General features: G+C 34.4%; 1 protein-coding gene across 1 annotated transcript; it reads left to right on the top strand.

Annotated features, from left to right (window-relative positions):
* Positions 1-2,865: 2,865 nt before the first annotated feature.
* On the top strand, positions 2,866-15,411 carry LOC116104884 (putative 1-phosphatidylinositol-3-phosphate 5-kinase FAB1D). Its single transcript, XM_031391324.1, has 13 exons — positions 2,866-3,065; positions 4,228-4,523; positions 4,627-4,660; positions 4,750-5,439; positions 5,909-6,053; positions 6,129-6,470; positions 7,196-8,068; positions 8,372-8,706; positions 9,071-9,197; positions 9,335-9,490; positions 9,949-11,460; positions 11,556-11,822; positions 14,789-15,411. The coding sequence occupies exons 2-13, from the start codon at positions 4,283-4,285 to the stop codon at positions 15,089-15,091; spliced, it is 5,025 nt and encodes a 1,674-aa protein (XP_031247184.1). The 5' UTR covers positions 2,866-3,065; positions 4,228-4,282; the 3' UTR covers positions 15,092-15,411.
* Positions 15,412-15,463: the final 52 nt, after the last annotated feature.

The following is a 15,463-nucleotide window of genomic DNA, read 5'->3' as shown; positions in this document are numbered from 1 at the left end:
CCTGTTAAAAAAATTATCAAAAACCCCTTATTTCTATTAAGCAATCTAAAAGGGGATAAATAAAATAGAAATATTATTCCACATAAGAGAGAGTAATATATAACATATTTTTTAAAGTTTTGTTTCAATTTTTTTATCTAAATAAAAGCTTGAAAATAAAGAGATGTTAGATTATAAAAAAGAATTCTTATATTAAAGAAATGATTCAAAAGCTAAACACTAAAAAGAAGAGGAAGGGAGAATCGTAGTGGCAATTGGCAAAAGAGGAAACATTGAATAGAAGATGGGAGAAACAAAAGTGCTTTAGAAAAAAGCAGCTTAGAGGAGGTGTTTTTAATTAAGGCTTAATGCTTAAGTTTTTTAACTTAGATTAAATGGGTGAAAGTTGTGTGACACAAGTATTACTTTTTTGTCATATAGTAATTCAAATATCAATAGATATCTTTATTTATAAATATTTTATTGGGATAAAATAATAAGATGAAATATCAAAATAGTTTTTTTTTTTTTTTTGAACGGGATTGTCTGAACTAGCTTGTGCGTATCTCAACTAATCTTTTAAAATTTTAGAATTATCGATTAGATAAGAGCTCTAGTGACCACCCTAATTAACAATTGTGGGGACCTGAATTTGGGAAACTATGTTAAATTCTTTTTTTATTCTTTTACCATCAAAAGGACTCGAATTTAAGGAACCATGTTAAATCCTCCTTTATTCTTTTAATATCAATATTGAATATAGAAGTTGGAAAGTATAACATAATTAATGTTTAGGTTAATTTCATCTGTCTCATTGAGAGATCGTTAAGTATCAAATATTTTAATGATTTTTTCAAACTATTAAATATCTTAATTAAGGGATTTGTTGATATAAAAGGGTTTTTGGTATTTTCATCGATTTTTTTGGTTCTTAAATGGATTTTTGATAATTTCAACCATTATTCAATAGTTTACAAAAATCGCTTATTCTAGGATGAAATTAACTCTTGATGTTATACATATAAATTATCTACAACCTATTGCTACAAACTATTACACATCAATTGATATGTTATTATTTTTGAAGTATATATTGAGTTATCTCTTTATACATATTCTTATATTTATTTGCAATTCGTCAGTTTATTTAAAGAAAATTTTGATATGATTCATTTAATAATGGATATGCATATGATTTCATAAAAATGCAGACTAATAATATAATTACATTAAAAATTATTACTTCTATTGTGGAGATAAATGATATAATTCAACCTTAAGGGGTTAGCCTGACAGTCAAAGAGGTTTGCTTCATTCTTTGAGTTATTGATTTTAAATCTTGGGGCCGCCTACTATAATAATATTGTGATTTACTTAGTTCTTTGGACTTGTAGGGTATTCAATGAACCTTGAGGATTAGTTGAGGTGTACGCAAACCAATCTAAACACCCGGTTACAAAAAAATTATTTGTAATAATTATTTGTATATTGCAAAAAAATATATGGTATGTTACATTAAAAGTTTAAGATGAAATAAAATATTTATCTAAAGTTGTTTGAGACAATAATTTATGTTTTAGAGTTGTTACCACATCTTTTAATTTGTAGGTACATTACTCGCTATCATGGGTATTTTCTTGATAAAACAAAAACATTTCTAGCTTCTCAAGCATGTTTAGAGCTTCTTGACATGAAACTTTTTGTATTTTCATATTATTATCCTTATAATTATTTCCTTTCTCTTCTTGTTTAATTGTAGAGATGATTTTTTCTTTTGTTAAAGCATATATGACTTGTTACTTATTTGGATGATTAAGGAAGACATTAATATTCATTCGATTAGTGTAGTGAAGTTATCGAATTTGATCACTCAATTCTACAATGACTCTTTGATTCTCCTCATCCACTTCATTTGTAACTTGCAATTCATTGACATATATCGAGGGTCCTAATTTTGTAATACTTTAAATAATTGGCAATTGTTTATGGCTTCACATCAATTGTCATGCAGCAACTGTATTTATAATTCCATTAAGGACAGTTATCTTTGTTGGTTTCAAAACATGATCTTCTATCCATTTTAAAAGTAGGTAATTGAAGCGTTGAATTAAAACCATAATATTATTAAAATATGAATTTAAATCCTAATATTGTACTACTAAAACATGAATTATGAAATAAGAAATTTTTTTAACTACACCTCTATTAAGTTATAACCCCATTATAGTAATAAAATTAGTTAGTCCCACCATTATGACTATAAAAAGATTTTACTGTACATGAATGGGACAAACGTGGTTTATCCTAAATAAGAGAAAAATTAGTAAATTACTTGTCAAACTTAATCCAATCCTTTACTTAATCAGTCACAGATTAATAAAGTTAAATGCACCTAACCTAAATTTCAACTCTAGTTCACCAACATACATTTCTCAGAATTTACAAACATTCATGCACGTGATTTCTCTTATCTCTTTTCATGTTCTCGATTTATTTTAAATCCATTACATATTTTATTTAACTCTAAATTCAATAAAAATATTAAAACTACAAAAAGTTGACTAAAGTTTGAAACAGTCAAAAAAATCAACTATGATTTATCAAATGGTAAAAAAAATTAACTAAAATATATAATTAGGTGAAAAAAAAAAGTAATAAAAAAATAAGAAGTCATCAATAAGATTATATTAAAATTTAGGGGCATAATTGCAAATTAAAAATATACTCTATATTTATTACAAGCAAATCTACCCTTCGTATTTGGACATTAAGACAGCCAGCCTATTTATTATTTTAAAAAAAAGTTTAATTAAAAAAAAAAAAATCAAAAACAGTGAAGTACTTTAAATACTTTTCTTGTAATTTTGGATTTTAAGTCGTCTTCTCCATTCTTCTTCTCTCTTTGTTTCTACACTTGTTTGGACTGCTTGTTTCTCAAAAACAAAGAAAGAAAGAGAGAAATCAACTTGTTTTCAGAAAATAGAAAAAGAAAAAAAAAGTGTTTTTGAATTGTTTCCATTATGTTTGGGATTGAGCTTGATGACAGAGCAAGCTCCCAAATCTTTGTTCCCTGGATTGCTTTGACAGTAAGTCATGCTTTACTTTCCATTTTGTGTTTATATTTATATTTATAATTTTTGTTTAGTGGTTTTAAATTGGTAAGTTTAATATTTTTGTGAAAATTTTAAGGGATTTTCAAGATTTTGGTTTGGTGGTCATTTCGGATTCTGAAAATTGACTTGAAGATTTTGTTTCTTTTTAGATCAATTAAGTATAAATACGAAGTGGGTTGATGGTGTTTTCTCTCTTTCTCTCTTTTTTCTTTTTACAGGTTTTAATTTTTTTACTATGTTGTGAATAAGTTTATATATATATATATATATATATATATATATAATTTAACCGTAATTTGTTATTTTTTTTTTTAAAATTTTGTTTGAATTTATATTTAGTCTGGGTTATAGTTAGTGAATAAGCATGTTCTGATCCTGGTTTGTTTGAATTAGTAGTGGGATTTCCGTTTGTTATTCATAGGTTAAGTTGGTAATGATCTGCTTTTACACATTCATGTTTTTTCAGGGCTTAGTTATTTACTTATGTTGTTTACCTTCTGATCTTTTATTTTTATTTTTATTTTTTTTACATATTTTTTTATGATGCCATTAGATTTCATTAGGATTATCATCAACTTTTTCGAAGTAGATATCATCGCGAAGAACTTGTGGAGTTTGTTTAATGAATGTGTAATCTTAGATAACAGACATTAGATGGCGGTTATCTAATTTTTTGGCTGGGCAGGCTTTCTGGTGTGGTGGGAAAGGATGGATTTGTGGGTTTTTTTTTTTTTCTTTTTTTTCGTTTGTAGGATTTTCTAATATATTTCCATAGATTAGTTTACCTGTCTTTCACTTTTGGATTTTGCTATTGATACTGAGTTTTGAGAATGTGTGAAGACTAGATTCCCTATGAAAATTTGACTTCCTGACTTTCAGAGTTCTCTGAATTGCTGAATAAGTGATTTACTATTTGTTCGCTTTGTTATGATCTTTGTTAACTATCATTTGTAAGATTTTAATATTTATCTAGTAAAATTTAAGTACTGGAAGTGCCTTTAAATTAATATCTGGTTCTTGCAATGTGAATCCCTGTTGTCTAGTGAAATTTCATCCAAGTAAATGGTTTTCAATTTTAGTTCATTGTTCTTATATGTTTTTGTATTAATTTTAAATATTTTACTTAACCGAATAGGTGATCAAGGTTGGACCTTTTTAAAAGTAGACTACTTGGAGGAAGTTTTCATCATATGTGTAGTATGTGCCATAATTGTGGTGCTGAATTGAGAAAGGCAAGGGAGGAACAGCGGAAACAGGAGAATGGAAATTCTTTGAGATTAAATGGTGAAGGCCCCGTTTGGTCCTGTAGAATCTGTAGGGAGAAGCAAGTAAGAGAATACATGAAGCAGGATAATTCGAGTCCGTTTTCGACACCAATGATCAGTCCTACGACTTCCTTGTCAAGCAGTGATCGCACTTTCTCAAGCTGCAGTAAATTTTTATTCTTGTTTATCAGAACATAGATTAATGTGGTCAAAAGGTTTTCACTATGTCTTTGTAGCCTAATACTTTCTTTTATACTCTTCACTTTCAGGTGATTTGTCAGTTGATGGAAACTCGTATGACCGGTAGGTATCTCCATCTTTCAATTGCCTGTTGATATAGCATTTTCTTTGCGCTTATGTAATAATTAAAGGGTTTGTATGACTTTTGTTAGGAGTGAACAAGGGGAAGCTACGACGAACAATAATCAAGAGGATCTCAGTTTTAGGTTGAATGGCCAGATGCAAAACTCACGCTTAGAAGATCTAGTGAATGGACTTGATAGATCAAATAAAATGGCTGGTGGCAGTTTAAAAGATGGCAGTATTAGCAATGATAATGACATAATGAGAGATGTTGAAATATTGTCACCTAGCAAAGATCAAGAAGCAAAGGTTAATGGTCTGGAAAGTATTAGTAGATCCCACAATAATGCATCTGAACAAGAACCGGATGCCAATATTTGGGAACCTCCAGAAGCAGAAGACTCGGAGGATGACTTTGAAGGTAGTGTGGCTTATGATGATGACGATGATGATGAATGTGGTGATGGCACTAAGTGGGGTAAGCCGAGTTCTTTGAGTGATGTCAGAGATGAAGGCAGTGGCAAATACAAGTTTAAAGAGAAAAAACAAAGAGCAATGGAAGCAGTGATGAGTGGTAAGTTCAAGGCCATAGTGAATCAACTTCTCAAATCTGTTGGTGTTGCCTCTTCTGAAAAAGATGGAGAAAGTTGGGTGGATATAGTTACCTCATTATCATGGGAAGCTGCTTCCTCTTTGAAGCCTGATGCTATAGATAAAGCAATGGATCCAAACCGCTACATAAAAGTAAAATGCATTGCAACTGGTTCTCGGAGCCAAAGGTGATATGACAAAACAATTTCTATATGCTAGATGTTCATTTGAAAAACTAATGGATATCTTTAGGTGAATTTTTTTTTTTTATAGATATTCATTATATTGTTTTTTGATATTTTAATAAAGGTTATTGGACATCTATTGATGCTTTTTTTCTATTTTTTATTTTATATAAATGTACCATCCCTAGATTATCAGTTCTTAATACTTTTGGACAAACTGATGTTTCCTTTTTCTTTCTCCCGATGAGTATTCATTGAGTATTTTTATTTATTCACCTTATGTAGGAGTATGGAAAAGAAATTTGTGAAAGCATTTTTTCTTGTAAATGTTTTTTTGCTATTTATTACCCATCATTTTCAATGTAGTGAAGAAGCATATAAGTTCACAGCCATGCCAAATAGCTTCAAGTATGCTTTACATATTATAAGTCTGATTTTATTTTGAACGCTGGGTCAATATTTTGTTTTACAGTGAAGTAATCAAAGGCTTGGTTTTTAAAAAGCATGCTGCTCACAAGCACATGCCAACCAAGTACAAGAAGCCTAGGCTGTTACTGGTCCGGGGGGTGCTTGGTCAGTCTTCTAGTGGGTTGTCATCATTTCATGCAATGGAGCAGGTAAGTTCATAAGAATCCCCACAATCTTAATGTGATGGATGTATATGATTTTGTTCTAATTTTGCTTGCTTGCAGGAAAAGGGCCAAGTGAGATCTGTTATGGAGATGATAGAAATCTGCAATCCAAATGTGGTTCTAGTTGAAAAAACAGTTTCTCGTGATATCCAAGAGTCTATTCTTGCGAAAGGAATGACATTGGTCTTAGACATGAAGCTCCATCGGCTAGAACGAGTTGCTCGTTGTACTGGTGCACCGATTGTATCAGCTGAGACATTGACTAGTCAAAAGCTAAAGCACTGTGATTCTTTTCACATTGAAAAATTCATAGAAGAACATGCTGCGTTTACTGAGAGTGGAAAGCGGCCAAGTAAAACATTGATGTTTATTGAGGGCTGTCCTACACGTCTGGGCTGTACGGTGAGTTTGTAACTTTTTCTTTGGTTTATTGGTTATTAATCTGGGTGGTTTAAGAGACACTGGCTTGTTCAGGCATGCAATTAATGCCTATAGAAAAAGTTTAACAAGTGTACATAGATGACACATGCATGTGGGCACTCATAAGGATGCTTTGAAGTTGTGTGCGCAATGAGTGTTAATAATTAGTGACAATTAGGATCAGCAGATGTGCCTGGCTAATGCAAACATTGAAATTTATGAAGAAATTTGATCAATTGGCTTGTTCATTACAATAAGGCAAAATCTTATATGGTCAGAAACTGTTCTTACCGGGTGAAATGAAGAGACATCTCTCTATATTCTTAGTTCAAGGGTGGATAAACAAGAACAAGATCTTAGGATTTCATCCACATAATAATATGTTGTTAGTTTCACATATTATAATATATTGTGACCTCTCAGAAAAGCAAATGCAAAAATAGTAAGCATCCCAGTCAATTATCCTTTTGTAGAAACCAAACTTGAAAGCAAGCAAACCTAGATAACATCCTAACTTTATTATAATCTCTACAATATAGCCTTTCTGGTCTCTGAAAGAATTGCTGTTTTTTCTTTTAGTAATTTATCCTCGCAGTTATATAAAATGCCTTGAGCTTGTTATACCAGCTTTCTTCATTTACAGTTTTGTTTTCCTCTTATTCTTTGTGAAGTACTTCCTTCACTGAATATATGACATAATGTTGCAGGTTTTGTTGAAAGGAAGCAACAGTGATGAATTGAAGAGGATTAAATATGTGGTACAATGTGCTTTTGTCATGGCATATCATTTAATTCTTGAAACATCTTTCCTTGTTGATCAGAGAGCAATGTTTTCTACCATTCCTTTTGCTGAAGTAGCAGATGTCTCGCCAACACATCAACAGTACCCTGCTTCAGAAAATGGTAAATCTATTGTTCCCTGTCTCCAAGATACTACAGTTGAAAAAGGGTCAAGTACAACTGATATTCCCATTTCAAATGGGTTACACGAAGATAGTACTGTTGCAAATAGTGGGTCAGGACATTCTGTATTATCTTATGAGCCGTACAACCCAGCCATATTTTCTGGGTTCTCATCTCTCTCAGCCTCTCTAAAGAAAGTCATAGGGGATAGTTTCCCTCTTTCCAATGCTGCTTCATATCAGTCCCTGTCTTCATTATTTGGTTTTAGTGGAAAGTTTCCCAATGGTAAGGTCACCGAAGTGGTTCCGGTTTCAAAAGTGGATGATGCACACCAGTATAAAACGGAAGCTAAAAGTATGTCTGAAGAGCATGGACAATCACCATCTATGTCTGATGAAGAGAAATTATCAGAAGAACCCGGACAATTGCCATCCATATCTGATGAAGAGAAAACGTCTGTCAACACTAGGAAAGATCATGGCAGTGATGAAAATCAAGTGAAAAGTAAGGAGGATGCAAATGGGGCATTGGATTCTCAGAGTATTTTGGTTTTGGTGTCCAGCCGGAATGCTTTCAGGGATACTATTTGTGAGCAAAGCCATTTTTCTCACATCATGTTCTACAAGAATTTTGATATCCCCCTTGGAAAGTTTCTTCAAGATAATTTACTCAATCAGGTTATACAGATCTCTCTTTATTAAGGAATATTATAAATGTGTAGTTTTCATTTTAGATGTGATTTATCTAGTTTACTGGTGTTTCATTAAAAATATGCTACTCAAGAAAGACAATATTCTCATTTTGTCTGAGTGTTCCTACCTTGAATTTGTTAAACTTATAGTTTACGCCTTTTAGTGCACTGTCACAAAAGTAACATCAGTTGAGTGACATGGCCGGTTGTATATGTTCCCAAATTGTTTTTAAGATTTAGGTTCTATTAACTTGTACTGGGCACTTATACAAACTGCAATATTATGCAGAGAACCCAGTGTATCACATGTGGCGAATTGCCCGAAGCTCACTTTTACTATTATGCACATCATAAGAAGCAGCTGACAATACAAGTGAAGCGGCTTCCTGATAGAAAGCGCTTGCCCGGAGAAGTGGAAGGAAAAATTTGGATGTGGAGTCGCTGTGGTAAATGTAAAACTAAGAATGGAGTTTCGAAATCAACTAAGAGAGTGTTGATTTCCACTGCTGCCTGTAGTCTGTCGTTTGGAAAGTTTTTGGAACTCTGCTTTTCTCACCACTCTTCATCTGATAGAGCATCAAGCTGTGGGCATTCTTTGAGCAGGGACTTCCTTTACTTTTTTGGGTATGGATTCCTCTGTCTGCTTTGATTAAACGGAACATCTGTTGTGCTTTTGGGTTTCTTGTCCAATTGAAAGAAACAGCATATTGGACATGGCCTTTAGTCCAATGGCATCTGCACTTTTCCAAATGAAAAAATAATCTATGACATATCGTTGCCTATAATGCTAATGGATTAGGATTTCACAGTTCAATACTATGGGGAAATTAGGTGCTATGTCATATTGATTCACTGTTAGGGAAATGTATTGACTCTCTTGTGCTTGCATTTTATCACTGTTGAAGCTGTGTGTTGTATATTAATTTTGCAAAGAATTACATTATACTTTTGATTTACTTATAAGTCATGGTATCTTGTTGAACTCCAGATTAGGTCCAATGGTTGCGATGTTCAGTTACTCTCCAGTCATAACTTATACTGTGTCTGTCCCGCCTCAGAAGCTGGAGTTCAGCAATTCAGTCAATAAAGAATGGCTGAAGGAAGAAGTTTGGAATGTATGTGGCTTATCTGATTTTCCCTTGATTCTTGATTTCTGATTATGCCTGAATATTTAGAACATGCATCTGTTTTTCTTCACAACTGCTTCTCTTTTCTAGTAAAATTTTGAACTGGGAGTACCTTTTTCTTTCAGTTATACACCAAAGGGATGTTGCTGTTCACAGAAGTTGAAAGCTCTTTAAAGCGGATAGGATCTCGGTTGATGGGCTCAAAGCTGAACATTCGAGGCTCGTTGAAAGAATTCGCTGTTTTATTGGAGATGTTGAAGCAGGAATGTGCTGCATTTGAGGTTAGTTTATATGGTACTTGTTTATGGAATTCTAGCTCTGAGGAACTTTATAGCATGTTTTTTTTTTTCCCTTTTTTAGTAGTGTTACACTTACATGTATTGCACACTTGCCAGCTCAACCTTTGACCTTAATGATTCACTAGCAGATGTCTTTGAAAGCGCCTTTATCTTTTCATTTTATTGATCCATTTATCATGAGCATTGTTTTGGTAGGATTCATTTTGATTACATGATATTAATATGGGTCAAACATGGTCATTTAGAAACCTTGTAATAGAAATAATCCCGATTCTATGCATCTATTTTCACAAAAAAGGAAAAAAATTAAAGAAAGGACTGCTGTGCAGATAAAACCTGGGGATTGATTACTTTGAGGAATTTGTCCTTTTCTTCCTTAATACAAAAACTAAAATGGTTTTGCTCTTTGGTTTGGTTTTTGTCGGAAAAAATGATGACAGGCGGATATTCAAAATGCTGTTGCTAAGAATGGGAATCCAGATGAAACTGTCCATAAACTACTCAGTTTGAACAGATTACGGTGGGAGATTTTGCTTGAATCATGCATTTGGGATAGGCGTCTACACTCACTGATCTTGCCTGATTCTACAGTGGTCATTACTACTGGTGCCACTGAGAAAGTGGTACAAGAGCAATCAAAATCAAAGATGGAGGGACCTACTGTAGGAAATGAGGAATCAGAAAACGATGCTGGAAATGGTGACAAGTTTTCCAATGGTTGTGGCAGTTTGAAAGATAAATTGGATTTATCAGCTGAAGCAAACGAAGATGTAATCAAGGAAATTCCAATTGATGGTCCTGTGACAGTATCTGAAGAACAGGAGGATATGTATAAGAAGACACCTATTGTGTCAGAGGTTTTTGGGGCACCAGCTGTTGGTTGTTTAAGACATAACAGTTTGACCAGTGATGACTTTACTGTGAGAAATAATGGTTCTACCCAAAATCATTCAGGTGATAATGGTTTTCAAGCAGAGAAAGTTCCTTTGCCTGAAAACTTGCAAGGGGATGGAACCATTCGAAATTGTGCAGATACTGCAAATGACCATTCTACAATTGATTCAAATACATCTGAGAATAGTATCTCAGAGGGGTTATCTGACTTAGAAAAAGTGAATGGATGGTTCTGGATGCCATTTTCAGAACTCCGACAGATATACATGAGAGATCTTCAGAAGGGCTTTGTGCCAAAGTTCGAACCTGTCAGTAGATACACTGTTGAAAACTTGCCTGCTGTCCATCAACTAATAACTGAGGAAGGCTCAAGGCTGCACATCCCTCTGGGAACCGATAATTATATGGTGTCAGACTATGAGGGTGAACTCTCAAGCATAATTGCTTGTGCACTGTCCTTGTTGAAAGATCTACCTGTATCAACGGTGTTAATAGATGCAGATAATAGGAAATGTAGTGAAGTGGCTGTCAAAACAACTGAACGCTTACATAGCCTGACTCGAATTCCCACCATAAAATGCCCACAGTGGTCTATCAATGGGTCTACAGATTCAGATTCAGTCCACTCTGCACTAAGTATTTCTTCTGATGATTCACGCTTCTCGAGTTTTGATGGATTGAATTTGTTGGAATCTTTGATTACTCCTGAAGTCCTTAGCCCAGAGGTTTCTCTTGGGGTTTCAAAAACACTTGGAAAGGGTAAATACTCTGTCAAGTGTCTATATGCAAACCAGTTCCGTGATCTGCGGAGTCGATGCTGCCCATCTGAGTTTGATTATATCGATTCCCTCAGCCGTTGTAAAAACTGGGATGCCAAAGGTGGGAAGAGCAAATCCTTCTTTGCAAAAACACTTGATGACAGGTTCATTATTAAGGAAATTAAGAAGACTGAATTTGATTCATTTGACAAGTTTGCCATGCACTATTTCAAGTACATGAATGAGTCGTTTGATTTAGGAAACCAAACTTGCCTGGCAAAAGTTCTTGGTATTTATCAGGTTTGTCAAATTGATGTTTTCTTTCTCTGGGGGCGGGTTCCTTTTGATGTTTATATTTCTTTGATCCTTCTTCTAAATGCTTGGTGTCTTTCCAGGTAACTGTAAGACAGACAAAAAGTGGGAAGGAGCTGAGACATGATCTGATGGTTATGGAGAATCTTACCTTCGGTCGAAACATTACTCGCCAGTATGATCTGAAAGGGGCTTTACATGCTCGATATAATTCAGTTGTTGATGGTTCAGGGAATGTTCTTTTGGATCAGAATTTTGTCAATGACATGAATTCATCCCCATTATATGTTAGTAATAAAGCGAAGCGTATCTTGCAACGAGCTGTATGGAATGACACAACTTTCCTCAATGTAAGTGAAAAATTAGTTTGAATGAATGAAACATACACCATGACAACTTTTTATCTGGTATAATTCCTTAGTCATGGGATCTTACTCTTTCAATTAAGGCATTATATAATCTGACATTTTAGTTTAAAATACAGTAAACATTATGATGATATAATTGCCACATGCTTGTGTCATTAAAAATAATGAGGAAGCATTTCTCTCTCTCCTGATCCTTGTTTTTTTTTTTGGTCTTTTATCGTTTCTGCTATATATTTCCTGGGATTAATTGGCTACTGGTAATATTGTCCTGATCAACCGCAATATCTCACATTATTTTCCTGTTAAGATAGGCCGGTAATTCACTGATTTGCTTTTGTTTTACAGTCGATAGATGTGATGGATTATTCTTTACTTGTGGGGGTAGATACCGAGCGCCAGATGTCTTTGAAAGCGCCTTTATCTTTTCATTTTATTGATCCATTTATCATGAGCATTGTTTTTGTAGGATTCATTTTGATTACATGATATTAATATGGGTCAAACATGGTCATTTAGAAACCTTGTAATGGAATTAATCCTGATTCTATGCATCTATTTTCACAAAAAAGGAAAAAAATTAAAGAAAGGACTGCTGTGCAGATAAAACCTGGGGATTGATTACTTTGAGGAATTTGTCCTTTTCTTCCTTAATACAAAAACTAAAATGGTTTTGCTCTTTGGTTTGGTTTTTGTCGGAAAAAATGATGACAGGCGGATATTCAAAATGCTGTTGCTAAGAATGGGAATCCAGATGAAACTGTCCATAAACTACTCAGTTTGAACAGATTACGGTGGGAGATTTTGCTTGAATCATGCATTTGGGATAGGCGTCTACACTCACTGATCTTGCCTGATCCTACAGTGGTCATTACTACTGGTGCCACTGAGAAAGTGGTACAAGAGCAATCAAAATCAAAGATGGAGGGACCTACTGTAGGAAATGAGGAATCAGAAAACGATGCTGGAAATGGTGACAAGTTTTCCAATGGTTGTGGCAGTTTGAAAGATAAATTGGATTTATCAGCTGAAGCAAACGAAGATGTAATCAAGGAAATTCCAATTGATGGTCCTGTGACAGTATCTGAAGAACAGGAGGATATGTATAAGAAGACACCTATTGTGTCAGAGGTTTTTGGGGCACCAGCTGTTGGTTGTTTAAGACATAACAGTTTGACCAGTGATGACTTTACTGTGAGAAATAATGGTTCTACCCAAAATCATTCAGGTGATAATGGTTTTCAAGCAGAGAAAGTTCCTTTGCCTGAAAACTTGCAAGGGGATGGAACCATTCGAAATTGTGCAGATACTGCAAATGACCATTCTACAATTGATTCAAATACATCTGAGAATAGTATCTCAGAGGGGTTATCTGACTTAGAAAAAGTGAATGGATGGTTCTGGATGCCATTTTCAGAACTCCGACAGATATACATGAGAGATCTTCAGAAGGGCTATGTGCCAAAGTTTGAACCTGTCAGTAGATACACTGTTGAAAACTTGCCTGCTGTCCATCAACTAATAACTGAGGAAGGCTCAAGGCTGCACATCCCTCTGGGAACCGATAATTATATGGTGTCAGACTATGAGGGTGAACTCTCTAGCATAATTGCTTGTGCACTGTCCTTGTTGAAAGATCTACCTGTATCAACGGTGTTAATAGATGCAGATAATAGGAAATATAGTGAAGTGGCTGTCAAAACAACTGAACGCTTACATAGCCTGACTCGAATTCCCACCATAAAATGCCCACAGTGGTCTATCAATGGGTCTACAGATTCAGATTCAGTCCACTCTGCACTAAGTATTTCTTCTGATGATTCACGCTTCTCGAGTTTTGATGGATTGAATTTGTTGGAATCTTTGATTCCTCCTGAAGTCCTTAGCCCAGAGGTTTCTCTTGGGGTTTCAAAAACACTTGGAAAGGGTAAATACTCTGTCAAGTGTCTATATGCAAACCAGTTCCGTGATCTGCGGAGTCGATGCTGCCCATCTGAGTTTGATTATATCGATTCCCTCAGCCGTTGTAAAAACTGGGATGCCAAAGGTGGGAAGAGCAAATCCTTCTTTGCAAAAACACTTGATGACAGGTTCATTATTAAGGAAATTAAGAAGACTGAATTTGATTCATTTGACAAGTTTGCCATGCACTATTTCAAGTACATGAATGAGTCGTTTGATTTAGGAAACCAAACTTGCCTGGCAAAAGTTCTTGGTATTTATCAGGTTTGTCAAATTGATGTTTTCTTTCTCTGGGGGCGGGTTCCTTTTGATGTTTATATTTCTTTGATCCTTCTTCTAAATGCTTGGTGTCTTTCCAGGTAACTGTAAGACAGACAAAAAGTGGGAAGGAGCTGAGACATGATCTGATGGTTATGGAGAATCTTACCTTCGGTCGAAACATTACTCGCCAGTATGATCTGAAAGGGGCTTTACATGCTCGATATAATTCAGTTGTTGATGGTTCAGGGAATGTTCTTTTGGATCAGAATTTTGTCAATGACATGAATTCATCCCCATTATATGTTAGTAATAAAGCGAAGCGTATCTTGCAACGAGCTGTATGGAATGACACAACTTTCCTCAATGTAAGTGAAAAATTAGTTTGAATGAATGAAACATACACCATGACAACTTTTTATCTGGTATAATTCCTTAGTCATGGGATCTTACTCTTTCAATTAAGGCATTATATAATCTGACATTTTAGTTTAAAATACAGTAAACATTATGATGATATAATTGCCACATGCTTGTGTCATAAAAAATAATGAGGAAGCATTTCTCTCTCTCCTGATCCTTGTTTTTTTTTTTGGTCTTTTATCGTTTCTGCTATATATTTCCTGGGATTAATTGGCTACTGGTAATATTGTCCTGATCAACCGCAATATCTCACATTATTTTCCTGTTAAGATAGGCCGGTAATTCACTGATTTGCTTTTGTTTTACAGTCGATAGATGTGATGGATTATTCTTTACTTGTGGGGGTAGATACCGAGCGCCAAGAGCTTGTATGCGGTATCATTGATTATCTTAGGCAGTATACCTGGGACAAGCACTTAGAAACGTGGGTCAAGTCTTCTCTTGTTCCTAAAAATGTGCTGCCTACTGTTATTTCTCCGATAGAGTACAAGAAGAGATTCAGAAAATTCATGTCAACACACTTCCTTAGCGTACCAGACCATTGGTGCTCGGAAGAATCACGTGACCCGTGTAAACTCTGCGGCACCGATGATGATCATTCTCCTCAGTAAGTCCTAAAAGGAAAGGAGCCAAAAAGATTTTCCTTCCGGTATCTTTTGTATCATGTTTCTACATTTATTTATTTACTTCATCGATTTTACAGCCAGTAAATTACTGTAAATAGTTTATTGTCAAAATTTATATTCCCCACCCTGTCATTCTGCAATTTTTAGCAAATTTCCAGGGTTAGTCTTATATCTATAGTTCTGTCATGTCCAGCCTAATATAGATTTCTATTTTTGTAAAGTCCATCGAGAAAATGTAGAGCGCGTGTGTTTGAAAGACACTGATTACTTTGAATCAATGAAAAGTTGCAGCCATATTCCATGAAGATTTTCTAGTTTGTGTTATTTTCGATGCTATTCTTGTTCCCTGTTACTATT

This window comes from Pistacia vera, unplaced genomic scaffold (assembly GCF_008641045.1).
Source record: "Pistacia vera cultivar Batoury unplaced genomic scaffold, PisVer_v2 Contig487, whole genome shotgun sequence".
NCBI classification, from domain to species: Eukaryota; Viridiplantae; Streptophyta; class Magnoliopsida; order Sapindales; family Anacardiaceae; genus Pistacia; species Pistacia vera.
The sequence above is the reverse complement of the archived record's forward strand: the minus strand, read 5'-3'. Positions and strand labels throughout refer to the sequence as shown.

Bases quoted from the DNA above. Each gene is read 5' to 3' on its own strand.
- LOC116104884 (XM_031391324.1), top strand. From the start codon at position 4,283: ATGTGTAGTATGTGCCATAATTGTGGTGCTGAATTGAGAAAGGCAAGG. The intron at 9,491-9,948 runs GTTAGTTTATAT...AAATGATGACAG, and splicing joins AGGAATGTGCTGCATTTGAG to GCGGATATTCAAAATGCTGT. The intron at 11,823-14,788 runs GTAAGTGAAAAA...TTTGTTTTACAG, and splicing joins ATGACACAACTTTCCTCAAT to TCGATAGATGTGATGGATTA.